Consider the following 19,754-nt stretch of genomic DNA (forward strand, 5'->3'; position numbering starts at 1 on the left):
GTGGGAATTCTGGTTTTGGAAGGACACATCTTCGAATTTGAGAAATGTTTTCGAATTTCTTGAAATAGTTTTTCCGAATGTTTTTAAATAAAGTTAATAAATGAATTTATATAGAAAACCTGTGAAACTTTTTCTGGATTGGAAAATGACTCATATGACAGGAAGAAGTTTCGGACAATGTACCCGATTATAATTAAACTAATTGGACTGAAAAAGATTAACACATTTTTAATCTGCTCACAATGACACATACCGGAAGTTTCTTGTTGCAAAAAATACTTTTTTTTCGTAATATATCTCTTGCTTATGACAATTCGTTTTAAATTAAATGTTTCACCTGTTCACAAGATATGACACAAATTGAAACTTTCCCAATTTTTTTCTAGATTAAAGATCAAGATTGATGAAATATTCAGACAACCTGACGCACAAACGTTTAGCGAGACACTCCTACCTAATTGTTACCATGAACGATATCATTTTAGAAATTTCCGCTTTTCATTATAATTAGAAAACTTGTTTTCTTTTTAAACTCTCTGTTAGACTCAACATTTTGCGTGAATGTTGGCATGAAGTTACTAATGATAGCCGTTTTGGTTCTATTTCATATCGAAAGTTTTCGCCGAAACAGTGCTCTCACGGTTAACCGATTTCGGATTTCAAAGAAATGCACTCGAATTCTATACTGTGGAGTTTTTCTGTCTATAAATTTTACTGTTTTATTATTCATGTTTTCACGACAACAGAAGAATCGCAAAAAAAAAAGAAGAATCAAAATTTGAGAAAATTTGGATCAAGTATAGAAGGACACTCACTAATGTTCGTAATATATTTCGGACTGAATGGATTGGTAGAAAGTTTAGCGATTCTTTTAGTATATCGACCTTCTCGAAATGCTGTGAAAGACATTCAGTGTTTCAGAAAACCAAAAGGTTAGGGAGACAATTTGGTTTGATATTCATAAATTTTCAGAACCCAAAACTCGAATTATTCTGGTTCGAGAAGTTTGTTCTAGTTTTGGTAGAACTGATTATTGATTTTCAATGCATCATCTGTTCCCACGAATCCAGAAAATTGTGAATGAACAATTACGGAAAAATAAAAATTTATCGACATCAAAAAATCCACAAAAAATTAAAATCAAACTTTCATAAAAGTTGGGAATTTCTCAATATTTTTCGCATGATAATCAATGACATCTTCCATGATAGCCACCAATTTTACAATATTCTCCTCTCGATATTTTTCTTTTTCCTCTCCAGTTTCATGGGAATCCAAAAAGGGCATAATCATGGGGACCACGATCATGGCCATCAGCGGGAAATGGATGTTGTANGAGTCGTGGAGCTGAAAGACTATTTATTTTTATTATTGTTCTAATTATTATTATTATTAAATAATCATACCTCCTCCTTGTGAAATACTCTTCTCCATGAACCTTCGTGAACGTCTCATAGTACAATTTCAACAATTCCTCTCCCTTTTCTCTTCGATCCTGAAAATAAAATAAATACCGTAAACCTTCTAATAGAACGACACCCGGATCGTCCACTTTGAGCCTATATATCTCATTTTCTGTGAAAGATATCAGAAAGTGGCTAACTAGTAAAATGTTGCTAATATCCTGATAAACATTTTACTAGTTAACAACTTTTTGATATCTTTTAAAAGAAGTGAGATATATAGGCTCAAAATGGACGATCCGGGTGTCGTTCTATTAGAGGTTTTACGGTATCTGTGTTTCCAAATGTCTTGATGTCTCCTCCTTTCCCTCCTTCTCCACCAACCTGAGCATTCAAACAGCATATTAAAACCCGCACCATATCCGATCCAGCAGCTCCTCGTCCAACACATTGCCAATCGATAATTGCCTCTAATTTCAGACCTTTTCGATCGTTCTTCAGACTGTGCAACATATTCGCTTGCCACAAATCATTGTGATTCAGGACCAACTTGAACCCTGGATTCTCTTGAATATGAGCAAAATTCTTGATAAGAGTTTTATAATAACGAAAAATTGGAACAACTTTCTCTAGAAGGTCCTTATGTTCCGTTCCGAAAATCGCATCCAAACTTCCGAACATTTTGTCCATTTGCTCATCATCAAAGAACTGCGCAAACGCGGATTCCATCATTTCAGGTCCACTGAATTTCGATAGTTCTTCTTCTGTGAAACTTTGAGCCAATGCTGAAAATGTGGCAACTCCGCGAATCAACTGGGTGATATCGTTTGCTGATATCGACTGATGCATTCCCATACAATGAACGTTTGGAACGAAATCCGAAATGATATATGCTTTTAAATCGGTTTCATTGGAGAATGATTTTAGAGCGTAGACCTGAAGAAAAGTATTTGAGAAAATTTTGATTTTGAAATGTTCTACAAAATTTAAAACCGTCAAATTTATATTTTTTTTAACCGTCTTAATTTTTCGAATTGTATGGTAAACATTTCACAGTGCTATATTACAAACGAAGAAAATTACAGTCCACGTTTTTGGAGAGGAGACGCAGACAGCGATAGTGTCTACTTCTCCTTTTGCGCGCGCAATTTGGTCAGTAACTTTGGCCATTTTTCAGCTAGATTCATAAAAAGACTATCATCAGAATCAACTGATTTAGACGGTTTGAATGAGTATAAATAAGCAAATATTTTCAGATGTTAGAAAAAAATTTGGAAGAAAATTTTCAATGCTTTCTGTTGAACCGCCACAAAAAAAATTGCAAGACGTTTTAATACTGTCAATTTTATATTCATTCTGACCGTCTTAATTTTCTGATTCGAAAGGTATAAATATTATAGTTCTAGCTTAAAAATTAACAGAGTTACAGTCCCCGTTTAGAGAAGGAGACGCAGACAGCGAGTGTGTCTGCGTCTACTTTAGCGCGCGCGAATAGATTCGTAAATTTGCTAGCTAGATTCATGAAAATAGAACCATTAGAATCAACTGATTTAGACGGTTTGACTTTTATGAGTCCTCACCTTGGTATACGGTATATCTGGATGATTGAATTTCATCAAATGTCTGTATGCCTCGACTTCTTGATTATGGAATTTTCTAGTGAACGCAGACAACATTTCCAATTTCGCCTCATCGAATCCTTCGGAACCAAGGACACTAGCAAGCTTAGCATGAGCAATTTGGGATGAAATCTGGAAAACTTTGAAGTTGAAAAGTTTCTGAGAACTTAAAAATTGAGATATTCACCTTCACAGCAAATTTCTCAGGCAATTTCTCGTCCTCGCTGGTTCCCTGCCAATCTGGATCAATCAAAGCGATTCTGGACATGAATCCCTGGAAAATTAAAAACGTCGTTGCACCAAATATGCGCCAAGGCACCAAAAATGCGCTACTTACCTTCAAATCTCCAATATTAGTTGCCTTCTTATTTGGTCCAAAAACTGCATTAGTTCCCAACGCCTTCTGCATTTCTTCCTCTACATCATGCCACGTCACATGGGTCTCCAGAAGACCAGACGATGGTTTGTAAAGGGACATTTTGTTAGAAATACAGCGAAATTGAAAAAAATTGAATGCTGAAGTTGTTATCAGTGATTTTTTGATAATTTTAAAGTCGTCGGAGCACACAAAAAATGTGTGTTTGTAGGTGATAAGAGCCGGAACCGGCTAGAGACCACACTTTTTTTAGTTTTTCTAATCACTAAAATCGAAAATTTTTGAGAGGCTAACTTGATTTCAGTCACATCTGAAAATCTAAAATTTTGAAAATTTGTTTTTTTCGAAATTTGAAAAACGTACCTTAAAAACTTCCATTTTCTGTTAACTTCAAAATTCAACATTTTGTAGTTTTTGTAGTTTCGAACTAATAAACTTCAGAAAAGAAATTTTAGAGGTCACAGAATATTTTATAGTTTTGCAAAAGTCACAAATGTGAGAAATTCAGAAAATTTGAAATTCAAAAATTCCAAATTCAAAAATTCTAATTTCAAAAAATAAAACATCCGATTCTCAGATACTTAGAATTTATTGGTCCTTTCCAACTTAACAATCGGAGCCACCCTATGAAGTAGACTGTCTCCTGAAAAATAAAGAAAAGTCAATAAATACCGTAACCACTCTTATAGAATGTCGTCTATAACTTCCAGCCAATATATCTCGGTTGCTGTAAAAGATATGAAAAAGTGGTCAATTGATAAAATATGTTTGATAATATGATAAACATTTTATCAGTTAACAGATTTCTGGTATCTCGTACAGAAAATGAGATAAATAGGTTCAAAGTTAAAAATCAGCGCTACGTGGTCGGCTGTCGTCCTCTTAACCTTGAGCCCTTTTATCTTGGTTTCTGTAAAAGATATTGAAAAGTAATCAACTAACAAATTGTTTATCATATTATCAACAGTATTTTTTTCAGTTGGCACCTTTTTGATATCTTTTACAGAAATCCAGATAAATTGCTTCAAAGTTAACATATTGATGTTGGGCGTTTCTATAGAGTGTTCACGGTATTTATCAATTTTAATAACAAACTCACTTCTAGTTTTTCTGCCTGTCAATATGGACCAAACAGCTTCTCGATAGGGTCGATGCACCAAAAGAATAGAGAAACTCTCGAAAATTCCATGTAGCGAAAACAAAATCATTACGATATTCCCAAGTTTTTGGTTAAATCCAGAGATTTAAAAGTTCAAAAAAGCCATAAAACACATAGACAATATAAAGAATAATGGGATTAGAGTCTGGATCACAATTCCAATAAAAAACTTTCTCTGACTTCTCTGCGTCTCCACAGAGGAGAGATTCGATGGGACAATGAATAAATGGTATACGGTACATGGCACGTGGAATAGAAGATGAGCAGAAAATTGGGTTACGATGATCGGAAGATGAATGTATAGAATATCCGAAGGAAATTCTGGATCATCGGAAGCTATGAGGACGTTGCTTGTGAAGAATTCTCTAGATGGACATGGATCAATCTTCAATAAATTGAATTTGCTGTTTTTTGATCTGCAGGAATTGAAAAAAAGAGTTTGACAAATGAAGAACAGCTAAGAACAAAAACCAAATGATATAAAACTCGTAGCGAAGTTTTAGGAATTCGAAATCGAATTGCTTGCAAGGAATGACTGCGACTTTCGAATAAGAAAATGTAGGAAGAGATCATAAAAAGTGCAAAAAAGGCAAACATTTAAAGTTGAATAAAATTGGAAATTCCGACAAAACTGAACAATCCGACGCCGAAAAATGAAACCGTTCGGAAGAATATGTAGCGTGTCACCAAGGTACATTGCTGGATATCATATAGGGAACATCTGGAAATTTTTAGCCCGTCAAATTCATATACATTCTGAATGTCTTAATTTTCTGTATGGAATGGTACAATTTTCACAGCATTAGCTAACAAATGAACAGAGTTACAGGCCAAAGTGTTCGCGCATTGGAGGAGAGACACAGACAGCGAGAGTTTCTGCGTCTGCTTTTGCGCGCAATGTGGTCCGTAACTTTGTTTATTTTCTAGCTAGATTTACGAAAATGCCACCATTTGAATTAGCTAATTCAGACGGTTTGAATGAGTATAAAAAACAGATGTTCTAACAATTTTTTCTGAAAATTGTCAGCTCTTCAATTTAAACCCTCCGGAAAGAGCTTTAAGAAATTTTAGGACCGCCAAATTTATATTGATTTAGACCGTCTTAGTTTGCTGTGTCGAATGGTGAACATTTCATAGCGCTAGCTTACAAATGAACAAAGTTACAGCCCCTGTGGTAGAAGGGGAGTCGCAGACAACGAGGGTGTCGGCGCCTCCGTTTGCGCTGTCAAATAGGTCCGTACTTTGTTCATTTTTTAGCTAGATTCATGAAAATGGTATCATTCAAATCAGCTAATTTAGACGGTTTGAATGATTTTAAATAATAAATATACAAATTTTCAAAAAAAATTTTAACATTTTGATTTAAAAAAAAGACTCACCCCGTGGAAAATGTCCGTGATCTTGGGATCTACTTCTCCAGTAACCTGAGTTTCCAATATCATTATTCGTTGATTATTCGGAAATCACATCAGAGGATCAACATGTTCTTTTCCATTCTAAAAAACGCATCGTGGAGTGTTTTTATAAAGTGCTATACAATTTACATACGCCCTTTACTTGAATATGGAACGATAGTCACTTCTCCAATCCTAAAGGATCATATTATAAAATTGGAATCGGTGCAAAAGTCATTTGTTTTCAGAATTTTCAAAAAATTCAGGATGGCATACACTTCGTACTTTGAAGCACTGGAAGAATGTCAGCTAAGTTCCTTGGAGTATCGCAGGCTCTATAATGATTTGGTCTACACGTATAAAATTATTGTTTCCAAAGAAATTATCATGGAGGTTCCAGTTTTCGAAATATTTAATCATGCTGGATCATTGCGACGTCACAAATACTATCTCAAATCACTTATCAAAAACTCAACAAAAATATCTTCTCAATTTCTCTCTAATAGAGTAATCAGATGTTGGAACTCTTTACCCGCCAAAGTGTTTCCGGTGAAGCCCTCGTCAGCGGCTTTCAAAAATCGACTATTATCCTGTGATCTAAAACATTTTCTTGTCTTGAATTCAACTAATTACTAACTCGGTTTTTCCTCCATTAATACAAATTTAATACAAATGTATGTCCCTGTTATATCTCCTAGTTTCATAGACATTTCACGTGTTAGTGGTTTTCTCCCCTTCGTTGAAATAAATAAATAAATAAATAAAATTTATTAAAATCAAATGGAAGATTTGAATTTCAGATCGGTGGGTGCTCCAGAAGCAATCTAAAAATTTGCAAGTGATTTTTAAAATTCGAAATTCAAAAACTCACAAAATTTTCAAATCACCATACTTGTAACGGGCCGGGCCGGGCCCGGAATATTACAAGTAAAAGCCTCTGCCGCTACAGTAACCCTCTCTATGTCGTTTTGGAATCCAGTGAGGGTGGCTCCGTGCAATTTGTAAAAAATATTTATTCAAAAATTTAAAAACTTAAAAACTCACCATAACACACCAAACTCCATTGGGTCTCTCAAATGTCATCCATTCTCTTGGGCATCCGGATTATGGTAGAAGTGGCCGACCTGGTGGCCTTGGCGGGCCCGGCGGCTGAGGTATGCTAGGTGGCCGAAGTCTTCTACCTTCCACAGAAGACCATGACGATTCTGATGAATCGAATCTTTGGAATCTCGCTGTAGCTGTTACCACAAAAAGCAAAGCCAGAATTAAAATGTTCATAGCTAAGAAATTAAGAAAACTTTGGAGTGGTGTACGGTATTTCTATAGTGTGGAAAAAGAATGAAGATTAAAGTTTTGTTTCCGGAAAAAAAGCAGGGTCCAATCCAAAAAAGTATGGTCATGTAGAGTGATCTGAAAAAAAACCTGGCGTTTTTATATCAAGAAATTTATTAGAATTTTAGATTTTTCAGAAGGTTTATTATATGACAATAAGAAAATATGACTAACAATAGGAATAGATGAAAGGGGAATATGTTACAGTTTCTTTATTTTGAAGTTTTTTAAAAGTTTTTTAGATAAAATGGGTTACTACAAGGGTTACTATTCAAAAATTTATTGAAAATAAACACTTTTAACTCCAATGAAAGATGCCGACGAAGTATGTGTTGCTCTTTCCGGAGCAATCTGAAAACTTGAAAAATTACTATTTTTAGAATTCGACATTCAAAAACTCACCAAATTTTCGAATCACAATTTTCATATACCCGGGTAGAAATCGTTTTGGGGATGTAATTGAGAAATCAAATGCCGATACTGTTTTTCTGAAAAACAACTTAAATTCATATTAACCTTTTTTCGTTTTTTTTCACATTTAAAATTTTTCTGCATGACATCGGTACTTGAACGATGCATTGATGAGTATTTCTTCTTTAGGATTTCATTCTTCAGCCTTTTTTCTCAGTAATTTCTCATTTTTTCAATTTTTTTCTGATTTTGAACTAATTTCTGGTGAAAATTTGTAAAATTAGGTTTGTTATCACACTAAAAATAATCGAAACACCCTTTTTCACACTTTCCAATACGATTTTCTCCGTTTCCAGCCGTCCGAAACCGAAAATTCGGCAGAAAACGGCTCGAGAAAACGATAGGTTTTTTCCGTGCCGCAGCCTTGCGTCGGCGACGCCCCGCCCACTCGCGGAAAAAATGGACAAAAATGAGAAGCACAAAATGGGCTGTAACTCGGGAATGAGTTTTGGAAATGTGCTAATTAGGAAGAGGAAATCATTTTAAAATACAAAGATTTCAAGAAAAAACTGTTTGAAAAAAATATTGTGGTCACTACCCATGTGATTCCAAACAATCAATAAATTTCCTGCAATAAAAATGATCCTTTTTTCGGATCATACTACACGACCATATTTTTATGGATGCTTTGATCGGAACTTGCTTTTTTCCGGAAAAAAAAATTCATGACCAATTTTATTGCACACCTCATACAAATACCGTACATCGCTTCCGATTTTTCTTCAGTTTTTAGCCATGAAACCCTTGATTCTGGCTTTGCTGTTCGTGGTAACAGCTACAGCGATCTATAGTGGAGGTGGTGGTGGAGGAAGATTTGACTCATCAGCAACGTCATGGTCTTCGGAGGAAGGTGGAAGACCTCGGCCACCTGGCAGACCTCGGCCACCAGGCCGGCCAAGACCTCAAGGCCGACCTCGGCCGCCAGGCCGGCCACGACCACCAGGACCTCGACCACCACGCCCATCATCAACAGGATGTCCAAGAGGATGGATGAGATTTGAGAGACCCCAAGGAGTTTGGTGTGTTTTTGTGAGTTTTTTTTTTAAATTTGAATCACCATTTAAGAAATGTTTCAACAATTTCAAATTTCAGGTAGGTCACTCCACTACATCCAACGGCTTCTTGTCCCAATCGGAGGCAGAAGCGATATGTGTGCGACACGGAGCCGTCCTAACTGGGTTCCAAAACGACATAGAGAGGGTTACTGTAGCGGCGGAGGCTTTGAAGCAGGTCACTGCTCTCGGGAAGACTGTTGGAGGGCTCTGGTTGGGAGCAACCAACAATCCAGTTTTCCAATTAAAAACTTTTCTACAGTAACCCAAAGAAATTATGTCTCATCACGACGAGCTGAAATGGGTCCATCCGGATCATCATGATGAAGTTATGAAGACGTCGAACGGAGGAGCAGAGGTAAGCAGTTTTTGGACTCAGTTTCAGACTTTAGACGTTTTTCAGCCTATTCAGGTTGAGTCTGCAATTCATACCTCTCGAATTGAGTACTCCACAATTTCGGTAAGATATTCAAATTTTTAAATGCTCCAAGCTTATTTTCCAAAATGTTCAGTCCCATCATGGCTCCGAGTTGGTCCATGTGACTTTCTATACATACGAGAATAGAAAACTGGTCAGAATGGTTTTGGATGAGAGATACGCCGCCTTCGATGACGTACTCCAGAAGGCAAATGAGTTGCTTCCAACTTGCAGATGGAGAATCTTTTCGGGTGAGCAGTTTATTTTTTTGAGCCATTTTAAACACTATTATTCCCATAAATTTCAATTTTTGGAATTCAGGAACCGACAAGCATGTATCGTTTGAATTCAAAAACACTCGACAGGTCTGGGATGCTATCAAACAAACTTCGTATTATGGCATCCGATATTTGGAGGTCCGTCAGATCAAAATTGGAGAATCAGCGAGATGTGATGGATGTTATCGGGAAATCTTGGGAAGCCGATACAAGTGCACTGAATGTTCAGATTTCGATCTTTGTGGAGTTTGTGAAATGGGACCAATTCACAGTTTCCACAAATTGATCAAAATTTGAATTTCTTTGATTTTTATTAACAATCATATATAATCATTGATGGAACACTTTTCATTTTTATTTATTTTTTACTTTTTCGAATAGAGTAAATTTTTTTTTGTTCTTTTCACTTTTTGACTTGAACATTCTGAAATAAAATTTCGATAGTTTTCAAAAATCCCAAGAAAGTCGAAAAATTTGAAGTATAAAAATCTAGATATTCTGAATAATAAAATTTCTGATTATTTGAAATACAAAATTACTAGGAGAGCCAGAATATGGAAAATTCAGAGCAATCCGGAATTTTAAAAAAATAAAAAATTCAGAAGGTTAGAAATTCAGATTTTATCTAAAAAACTTTTAAAAAACTTCAAAATAAAGAAACTGTAACATATTCCCCTTTCATCTATTCCTATTGTTAGTCATATTTTCTTATTGTCATATAATAAACCTTCTGAAAAATCTAAAATTCTATTAATTTCTTGATATAAAAACGCCAGGTTTTTTTTTTCAGATCATTCTACATGACCATACTTTTTTGGATTGGACCCTGCTTTTTTTCCGGAAACAAAACTTTAATCTTCATTCTTTTTCCACACTATAGAAATACCGTACACCACTCCAAAGTTTTCTTAATTTCTTAGCTATGAACATTTTAATTCTGGCTTTGCTTTTTGTGGTAACAGCTACAGCGAGATTCCAAAGATTCGATTCATCAGAATCGTCATGGTCTTCTGTGGAAGGTAGAAGACTTCGGCCACCTAGCATACCTCAGCCGCCGGGCCCGCCAAGGCCACCAGGTCGGCCACTTCTACCATCATCCGGATGCCCAAGAGAATGGATGACATTTGAGAGACCCAATGGAGTTTGGTGTGTTATGGTGAGTTTTTAAGTTTTTAAATTTTTGAAAAAATATTTTTTACAATTTGATAGTTGCAGGTCGGTCACTCCACTACATCCAACGGCTCCATGTCACAACCGGAAGCTGAAGCAACTTGTGTGCGACACGGAGCCACCCTCACTGGATTCCAAAACGACATAGAGAGGGTTACTGTAGCGGCAGAGGCTTTGAAGCAGGTCACTGCTCTCGGGAAGACTGTTGGAGAGCTCTGGTTGGGTGCAACCAAGAATCCAGGATGTGCAGTTGCCAGTTGTGAACGTTATAGTTCTTATATATGGACTGATGGACATACAACTGGAACTGACGGATTCCATTGGGGAAATGGGGAACCGGAAAATGCGAATTGGGGGTGAGAGGGATCTCGGTTTTCTTCCTCATTTCATTGAATTTTTATAGAGCCACAGACTGCATTTAACAATTCATTATGTCCCAAAATTTCGTGGTTGGACCACAGGATTTTCCAGTTTGGAAGACGAGTTTTCAGCACGGAGATTTGGATAAATTCAAATGTTCGGGTCCGGCCATCCCATATCGAACGAGGTGAATGTTTGTAGTGTTGGCTTAAACAAACAATTAAACGAAACTCTGCAGAATTACTACATTATTTAGTGGAAACTCATAAGAAAATAGTGTTCAAAAAGTGGGAGCAATTTGAGAGCGGATCTACTGATAAGAAGAAATTTCGGGAAGCACAAAACTAGACTTTAAGAAATTTTATTTGTCAGCAAGTGGTAACAAACAGGAAGAAATTTTGGCTCTGTTCGATTATAGCGGGACCATGATAAATGAACGGCTCCACGTCACTTCGAGACCGGTTATTTGGAGTTTTTTTCCTCCTTGTACTGTTTCAAAAAACGTGTTTTGTTCATTCGGGACACGGTTCCGTATATTCTTTCTCTCGCTATAACCAAACAGAGCCGAAACTGCAGACCCACCTATTTTTTGAAATTCTGGTTTCAGTTTGTTAGATTTTCTGAATTTCGGAACTTCCTTTCCTGATAATGTAGAGTTGTGAAATCCTGAAATTCGCCAAAAATCAACAAACACTAATATTCAAACATTTATTTTTTTTTAGATTGCTCAACTCCAATAAATTACAAAAACCATTTAAAAAAGGGTCTTTGTCTATGTCATAGAGTGGAGTACAACCCCGCCTATCAACTGGGGGTGCACCTCACTCTATGTCTCTCACACTCTCTCTTGCTTGCGGGAAAAGGAGAAGAAGAAGGCAGTGTGGTTCTGGGAGGATGCTAAGACCAGGCGTCATCTCGGGTCTCTCTCGTCGAATATTTTAATAACCCTTTAATTCTTTTGTTATGTAACTTTTGCTCTCTTTAGATAGTTAATCATCCTTTTAGTCTTCTGTTATGTTAACTCTTATCCCCCTTAGATATTCAATCACTTCTAAGATTCTTTTGACATTAACTTTTATTCATTCCTTCATAATAAATTAGTAGTTGAGAACCCGAGTGTTATGTTGGAACCAAGTGGAAGGGTACGGCCCCAAGCCTACCAAAGTCTATGAATAGTACGTATACTCAACAAAATTTCAATACTTTCTCATTTCGTGACGTTTGTCTTTTATTTCCATTTTGTTTTTTTCCTTTTTGGGTTTGAATCTTATCTTTTGGAGCAATTTTGAAATTTCAAAATAATATTTTCAAAATTTTCAGCGTTCTCTGTATCCAAGCGGTCGAATGGAGAACTGCTATACATATGAACGTAGAAAAACTCTTTAGAAGTGAATGGGTCAAATAGGTCAACCAATTATTTGGAGGTCCGTTTGATCAAAAATGGAGACGATGGATGTTTGCGTGAAATCTATGAAAATCGATACACATGCATTGAACGCGTTCCGAAGCAACCGGTAAAAGATAGCGTCCTAGAAAACGTGAAATCGAACTTTTTGTTGTTTTTTTCTTTTCGTTGGCTGAAATGATGAAAAAAGTATAAATCGAACAATTTTTAAATGTTTTTTTCTGTTTATTTTCTCGGATAAAGAAATTTTTATAATTTTGTCTTTTTTTGACTGAATATTTTGAAACGAAATGGTCAAAAAATAGCGGAGTGAGGCTTCGATTTCGGTCGGTCGAAAATAGCCGACCGCCGAGCGACTACTGACCCAGCCGACAGACAGCCGACCGAGTTGGCCGATCGGTCGACCGTTTTTGTGGTTTTGCGCATCAAAATACGAAATTTTGCGAACGAATTATTTAATTTTTTTCGGTCGGCTGTCGGACGGCGGAGTCGGTGGTCGGTCCGTCGGCTGAATTTCCCGACCGAATGGAAGTTTAATAGCGGATAATGATCTAAAAAGGGCAATCTGAAAATCAGAAAATCGAAGAATTTAAAACACTTTGAACTTCCAAATCTGAAAATAAAAGAATCTAACATCCTAGATGAAAACACATTACTTTTTCAAATTTTCTTGATAATCTGAAAATTCGAAAAACTGGGGAATTCGAAATCTCAACAACTTCAAAATCTGACTAGGGAAGGCCCCAACTCGGGTGTGGCGATACGGGTTTTCCTGATTCCAAATCTATTTTCAAAAAGTGCATTGTCACGGTAGTTTTCGAGAAAATTGGGTCAAAAGTTTCGAAAAATGACGTGGATTTTTCATCTCATTTTTCTTCCTCACGTATATAAGCTTTGAAGCGTTGAAAAAATGTCGAAGCGTGGCCGAATGGTTAGCGAGGAGGAATATGGAGCGGGTACTCTCTGGTTCGACTCCCTCGAGCTGCTAAATTTTTTTTGAATTTTTCTTTGTTCTTTCCGGTGACCGTATCTGACTTCTAGGTGATCCTATATGATTCCATATACTTGGAATTGGTTTCCATTTTGATTTTAACTGTTTTACCTATTATTTCCGAAACTTTTTGTTCCCATCTATTTTTCCACAATTTTCAAAGGGTTGTGATCCATTGAAGATTCTAGACAAACCGCATTCTTTTGATTTTGCTCGAACTATTGTCATTGGTCTTTTTGGGCACGCTGATTACAGAACTGAAGTCAGTTTTTCCACCCCGGCTTGGGAAAAAAGTTATGAGCTATAAAAGTGACTACAGTACTAATTTCTCATTTTTGGAGTGAGTTTCTGAAAAAGTTATTGACTTTTTTGCTATATTTAAATGTTGTCCGTATTTTGTATGCTTTTCTACAATCTGAAAAGGTTTTCTCTTTTCTTTCGGAAAATTTTTTTTTGAGAAAATCCCATGGGGTACCCCCTTGGCATTTTTTCAAATTTCGAAAAAATTTTAATGTGCTAGAATTAGTTCTCAACACAAAAAGAACCAATAAAAAGTTGTTTACCGAGATTCGATAACGTATGTCCATTTCTACAAGTCAGATACGGTCACCGGAAAGAACGAAGAAAAATTCAAAAAAAATTTTTGCAGCTCGAGGGAGTCGAACCAGAGAGTACCCGCTTCATATTCCTCCTCGCTAACCATTCGACCACACAGGTCCTGGGCGATGATGCGCATAAAGGACCCGATCCATATGCGATCCTCTAGAAGTCCGTTTGACACATATCGCGAACAACGAGCTGCGATGAGTCTCACATGTGTGCGATGCGGAAGAGGCTGAATCGAGTGTTACGAATGCGCGCGTATCCTAGATGGATTCTAGGTGGGTGGGCGATGTGTGCGATATGGGTCTGATACGGTAGGCCGACTACAACACTCCGAAATCCCTGATGCGCGCATTGTTTACCGTAAATCCACACCGGCAACTTTGTCAATTTTTCGTCAATTCGAGCCTACATTTCTGGTTTTTCGATTATTCCTTCGATGTTTTTTTGTGAAAAAGAGTTATGGCAGACTAAAAAATCGTTGAATTCTTGCAGAAACATGTCTTTCACTCGTTAATTGCTATGTTTTTCGCCAAAATAGGTGATATTGAGATTTTTAGATTTCACTTTGTAATTATTGTAAAAATCGTATTTTCAGGTGGAGTAAAAGGTAAGTTGGTAAGTATACAATAATTACAAAGTGTAAATTATAAAAATTTTCAATTTTTCATGCAATTTCAAAAAAAGTGAAAGTGAGACATTTTTTGAACAAATGAAAGAAAAACAATTTTTAGCGAATTTTTTCCCATTTTGTTCTGTTTTTGATTGCATATCAAATTTAAATGGAAACTGCCATAAGTCTTTTTCAAAACCAAAACATTGAGTTTCGAAAAATCAGTAATATGTCGTTCAAAATATAAAAAAATATGGAATAATAAAGGAAAAGTACGAAATCGGAAGACCTGAACAAAATCACATCACAATAGAACTTAACTGATACTTCTAGGAACCCCCAACCAAAGTTTTAGTTCATTTCATCGAGTGCCAGCAAGCCAGGCGAGGAGATGCTTTGCGGCGGTGGTGTGCCCCATATGCCCCGTATATGCCCCATACCGGCGTCCTTTCCCTGTACCCAATTCATCGGCGCGTCCTCCGTCGCCCATCCATTATGCGTATGCACGCCCAGGACCTGTGCACGCTTCCACATTTTTTCAACGCTTCAAAACTTATATACGTGAGGAAGGAAAATGAGAATAAAAATCCACGTCATTTTTCGAAACTTTCGACCCAATTTTCTCGAAAACTGCCGCGACAATGCACTTTTTGAAAATAGATTTGGAATCAGGAAAATTTCAGCTTTCAGATGATATAGGTCACCACCCGTATCCCCACGCCCGAGTTGAGGCCTTCCCTAGTGAGATTTCCAACAGATTATTGTTTATGGTTTTTGAAATTTTCTTGATTTTCAATTTCATACTCTGAAAATCTGAAAACCAGGGAATCCGTAAATTTCAGAATCCCATGATTCAGAATCTCAGAATCTCAGAATCTCAGAATGGCAGAATCTCAGAATCTCAGAATTTCAGAATCTTAGATTATCAGAATCTCAGAAACTCAGAACCTCAAAATATCAGAATCTCAGAACTTCAGAATATCAGAATATCAGATTATCAGAATCTCAGAATATCAGAATCTCAGAATCTCAGAATCTCAGAATCTCAGAATCTCAGAATCTCAGAATTTCAGAATCTCAGATTATCAGAATCTCAGAAACTCAGAACCTCAAAATATCAGAATCTCAGAACTTCAGAATATCAGAATATCAGATTATCAGAATCTCAGAATCTCAGAATCTCAGAATCTCAGAATCTCAGAATCTCAGAATCTCAGAATCTCAGAATCTCAGAATCTCAGAATCTCAGAATTTCAGAATTTCAAAATTTCAGAATCTCAAATTTTCAGAATTTCAGAATCAAACAATTTTTTGAATGTTCCAAAAAATCTGAAACCTTGATAATTTGAAAATTCAGAATTTCAGTATCTCAAAATCTGGAAACAAAACTCAAACTAGAAACTTTTCTGGTCACCCATGCTATAACTATTAGGTTGGCGGGAAAGTCTTTGTCACTTTTTCAATAGTTTATTTCTCAAAGAAAAAATAACCGAATAATTAATTATATTGTCCATCATTATCAACAACATGTCTCCAACGTTCCCTCAATTTATGGATTCCATTGCGGTAGAATCCAGCCGGGCGTGAGGCAAAGTATTGTTTGAGTGCCGCTTCGACCGCTCCACGGGAATTGAAGCTTCTTCCTTCGAAGGCACGTGTCATATCGCCAAATAACCAATAGTCGGAAGGAGCAAGATCAGGAGAATACGGGGGGTGAGGGAGAACATTCCATCCATATCCCATCAGCTCCTGCTTCACTTGTTTCGAAACATGTGGGCGAGCGTTATCATGTTGACAGTACACTTTCTTGTCTTTCAGGGCCGAACGGTCGACTGCTTTCTTGAGGTTTCGTAGTTGAGTAGTGTAGAGGTCTCCAGTTATTGTTTTGCCCTCGGGCAGAAGTTCCCAGTAGATGGGGCCGTCCACTCCCCACCACACAGAGACATAACTTTTTTCGGATGAAGGTCGGGTTTGGGGACATCCTGTGGGCTCTCTCCTTCTCCAACCCACTGGGATTTCCTGTGGTGATTATCGTAGAAGACCCACTTCTCATCTCCGGTTATTAGCCGGTCCAGCCATCGATCGCCCGCGTGGAGAGTGAGAAGAGTAATCGAATCGTCGACTCGGCGGTCAAGGTTGGCTTGAGTCAGGTGATGAGGTATGAATCGACCAAAAAGTTTTCTCATTCCAAGAGACTTCAAACCTTCAAGGACTGTGCTATGGTGAACTCCGAATGTGACAGCTAGTTCACGGCTAGATTGAAATGGATCCGATTGCAATGCGTGCTTCAGCTTGTCCAAATCCAACTCACGGGGTCTCCCAGAGCGATCCTTTTCATCGAGCGAGAAGTCATCTTTTTCGAAACGATGGAACCAATTGCGAATAGTATTGTAGTGAGGGGCATGTGTGTTGTACACATTCTTCAAGAAAGTTTCCGAATCCTTCATCGTGGTGTGAGATAGGAAGAGGTAAATCAAAACATGTCTGATGTGAATAGCAGTGGGAACAAACATATCGTTTCAATTACAGATGAGGAGCAGGGAAGGAGATGGGGACTTGTTTATATGGAAGGTTCTTATCACCTTGTTATTCACTAGAGTCGATATCATACACAGCCTCCATATACGAGAACAGTGATTAAACAAACAGAGTGACAAAGACTTTCCCGCCAACCTAATAAATAAATGAAATCAAGTTTGGGAAAAAACGGAAATAAAAAAGAGCACGTGGAGCTAAAATTCCAGTCTTTGGCCAGACACAAATTCACATTTTTTGGTCATAATTGGCATGTTGCCAACCTAATAAATGCACGTTTCTTCCGTCAATTTTCACGAAAAAATCTAGTTTGCACTAGATTTTTCCAAATTTTGAGTACTTCATATTGGCAAATTTACCTGATTTTTCCAGCTTTGACATCTGACATCTGAATTTCCAAATTTTCAGTATTTAAAAATCCTAACAAATATGATATTCTCATTTCTAAGCGATCCCGAATATTTCTCCCTTGTGCTTTATATCATTGGCGTTTTCTCATTTCCAATTCATTTATTTGGGGGTTACTGTATTTTATTCAAAACTCCGCCCACAATGAAACATGTCAAATGGGTCATGTTCAATCTACATTTTTGGAATTGTTGGTTGGATTTAACGCTGAGCACATTGAGCCAACCATTTATTATTCCACCGGTTTTTGGGGGATTTTTTCTTGGAATGTTGTGTCCGTTGGGTATTAACATGAAGTTGCAAGTCTATATGATGGTTACACAGATTATGAGTGAGTTGGATAAAATAACGGGACGTCTCAGAACTGTTCGCTTTAGAGCGGTAGCGAACTGATCGGTTCTAAAGCGTCTGGTTATGGAATCGGCAGTTTAGAATCATAATATTGCAAACCTCAATTTCGAGTTTCGGAATTTTCAAAATTTCGAAACTTTCAAAATTTAACTTTCCACAGACAATCTTTCATCTTCCAAAATTTTAGAATTTGAGATTTTTAGAATGTTAGAAGGTCACAATTTCTGAATTTCTGAATTTCCGATTTTCTGAATTTTTGAATTTTTGAATTCAAAGTTTCCAGTGGTCGCCGTTGCCACAATTGCCATATTCGAGAATCGCTTCTTCCTCCTCTTCGCTGAAAACACCTTCTGGCGTCATGGTCGAAAACTCTTCTACGTCATCAACTACTCCCTAGCACTATCTTATTTCCTACCTACCGTACTCCAGATTCCCGATCAAGAATTGGCGCGAAAAGAGATTTTCAAAATGTACCCATCGATTATCCATTTCGACCGTCCTAGTCGCCCGATTTACGTCGTCGCTTATGATATGGAAATCCGAGAATGGATCGGATATCGGCAATTGATCAGTTTGTGTACTGTAATTGTACAAGGCGCTACTTTTTTGATACTTTTGCATTTCAACATTTGGAAATCTACGAAGAATATGACCATGTCTGAGACTACACTGAGATTGCAGAAGGTGTTTTTGAGAGCGGTTTATTTGCAGGTGAGCGGTTTGGGAGTAAATTAATTTTAGATTTATATTGAAGGTAATGTTATGCTGATTCCAAAAATTTAATTTTTATTGATAAGTGATAAATATGAAACGAGATATGGAGCAATGAAGCGCGAGAGCTAAAATCGCCAAAAAAAGACTGCAAGACTTTTAAAAAACAGTTAAATTTATATTCTTTCTAACCGTCTCAATTTGCTGATTCGAATAATGTACATATCGTTGTACTAGCTTTGAAATGAACAGAGTTACATTCTTCTTTAATAACAGGAGAGACGCAGACAGCGAGAGTGTCTGCGCCTCCTTTTGCGCGCGCTATTTGATCTATTTGATCCGTATCTTTGTTCATATTGTAGCTAGATCTATGAAAGTGCTACCATTCAAATCAGCTGATTCAGACGGTTTGAATGATAATAAATAAAATTCCAGATTGCCATCCCTGCTACGGTCATGATAATCCCTCAAATCATCATGGAAATATTGGGATATCTCTATCTTATGAGTCCAGAGATGAATAGTATTGCCTATATGTTAATGTCGGTACACGGAGCATCTGCAACACTTATCATGTTATATTTTCATGCTCCGTATCGAGAATTCTGTCAAAAAGTTTTTTGTAAAAAAGTTAGAGTTTTAAATGGAATCGAGAGCAATCAATATGTGGACACAACTGCGTCGAATGTGGTTCTAGCAGGATGAGAAAAAATTTGTAATGTTATGTAATAAACATTTTTTATTTTGTTATCAACATTGAATTTCTAAAGTTTCAGGAAAACGAAAAATTTTCAGATCATCAGAAACTCGTAAAATAAATAAAAAAAAGCTTTTTCGTTTTTTCATCACTCGTTTTTCCTGATCTCCAATTCTTCTTAGAACATATTTTCCATGAAAACAATTGAATAATCGCCTGGTCAGAAAATATTCGCACGGAAAATGAAAATTCACAAAGTTCACATTTTTTCTTATCACATTTCTTTCTAGCTCAAAAATTTTTTTCACTCTTTTATCAGTTGATGTTTTATATGATTTTGAAAATCAATAGTTTTTTGAAGTTTTTCAACCACATTTTGATTATTCATAGAATTACAGAATTGCGGAA

General features: G+C 36.8%; 5 protein-coding genes across 5 annotated transcripts; 4 read left to right on the forward strand and 1 right to left on the reverse strand.

The window, feature by feature from the left end:
- Positions 1-1,140: 1,140 nt before the first annotated feature.
- On the reverse strand, positions 1,141-3,500 carry CBG15892 (the record flags this gene model as incomplete). The annotated part of the gene is made up of 5 exons (XM_045238363.1): positions 1,141-1,347; positions 1,788-2,339; positions 2,984-3,154; positions 3,210-3,296; positions 3,360-3,500. 5 exons carry the CDS (start codon positions 3,498-3,500, stop codon positions 1,141-1,143), a joined length of 1,158 nt encoding a protein of 385 aa, XP_045095837.1.
- Positions 3,501-8,489: 4,989 nt separating this feature from the next.
- On the forward strand, positions 8,490-9,799 carry CBG15893 (the record flags this gene model as incomplete). Its single annotated transcript, XM_002638188.1, has 5 exons — positions 8,490-8,783; positions 8,847-8,954; positions 9,210-9,266; positions 9,319-9,475; positions 9,546-9,799. The coding sequence occupies 5 exons, from the start codon at positions 8,490-8,492 to the stop codon at positions 9,797-9,799; spliced, it is 870 nt and encodes a 289-aa protein (XP_002638234.1).
- Positions 9,800-10,424: 625 nt separating this feature from the next.
- Positions 10,425-12,418, forward strand: CBG15894 (the record flags this gene model as incomplete). The annotated part of the gene is made up of 2 exons (XM_045238364.1): positions 10,425-10,658; positions 12,353-12,418. 2 exons carry the CDS (start codon positions 10,425-10,427, stop codon positions 12,416-12,418), a joined length of 300 nt encoding a protein of 99 aa, XP_045095838.1.
- A 1,824-nt stretch (positions 12,419-14,242) lies between these two features.
- On the forward strand, positions 14,243-15,959 carry CBG15895 (the record flags this gene model as incomplete). The annotated part of the gene is made up of 3 exons (XM_002638190.1): positions 14,243-14,309; positions 14,630-14,641; positions 15,487-15,959. 3 exons carry the CDS (start codon positions 14,243-14,245, stop codon positions 15,957-15,959), a joined length of 552 nt encoding a protein of 183 aa, XP_002638236.1.
- A 1,649-nt stretch (positions 15,960-17,608) lies between these two features.
- CBG15897 lies at positions 17,609-19,354 on the forward strand (the record flags this gene model as incomplete). The annotated part of the gene is made up of 3 exons (XM_045238365.1): positions 17,609-17,918; positions 18,222-18,649; positions 19,085-19,354. 3 exons carry the CDS (start codon positions 17,609-17,611, stop codon positions 19,352-19,354), a joined length of 1,008 nt encoding a protein of 335 aa, XP_045095839.1.
- Positions 19,355-19,754: the final 400 nt, after the last annotated feature.

Source organism: Caenorhabditis briggsae (assembly GCF_000004555.2).
Source record: "Caenorhabditis briggsae complete genome, chrV, whole genome shotgun sequence".
NCBI lineage: Eukaryota > Metazoa > Nematoda > Chromadorea > Rhabditida > Rhabditidae > Caenorhabditis > Caenorhabditis briggsae.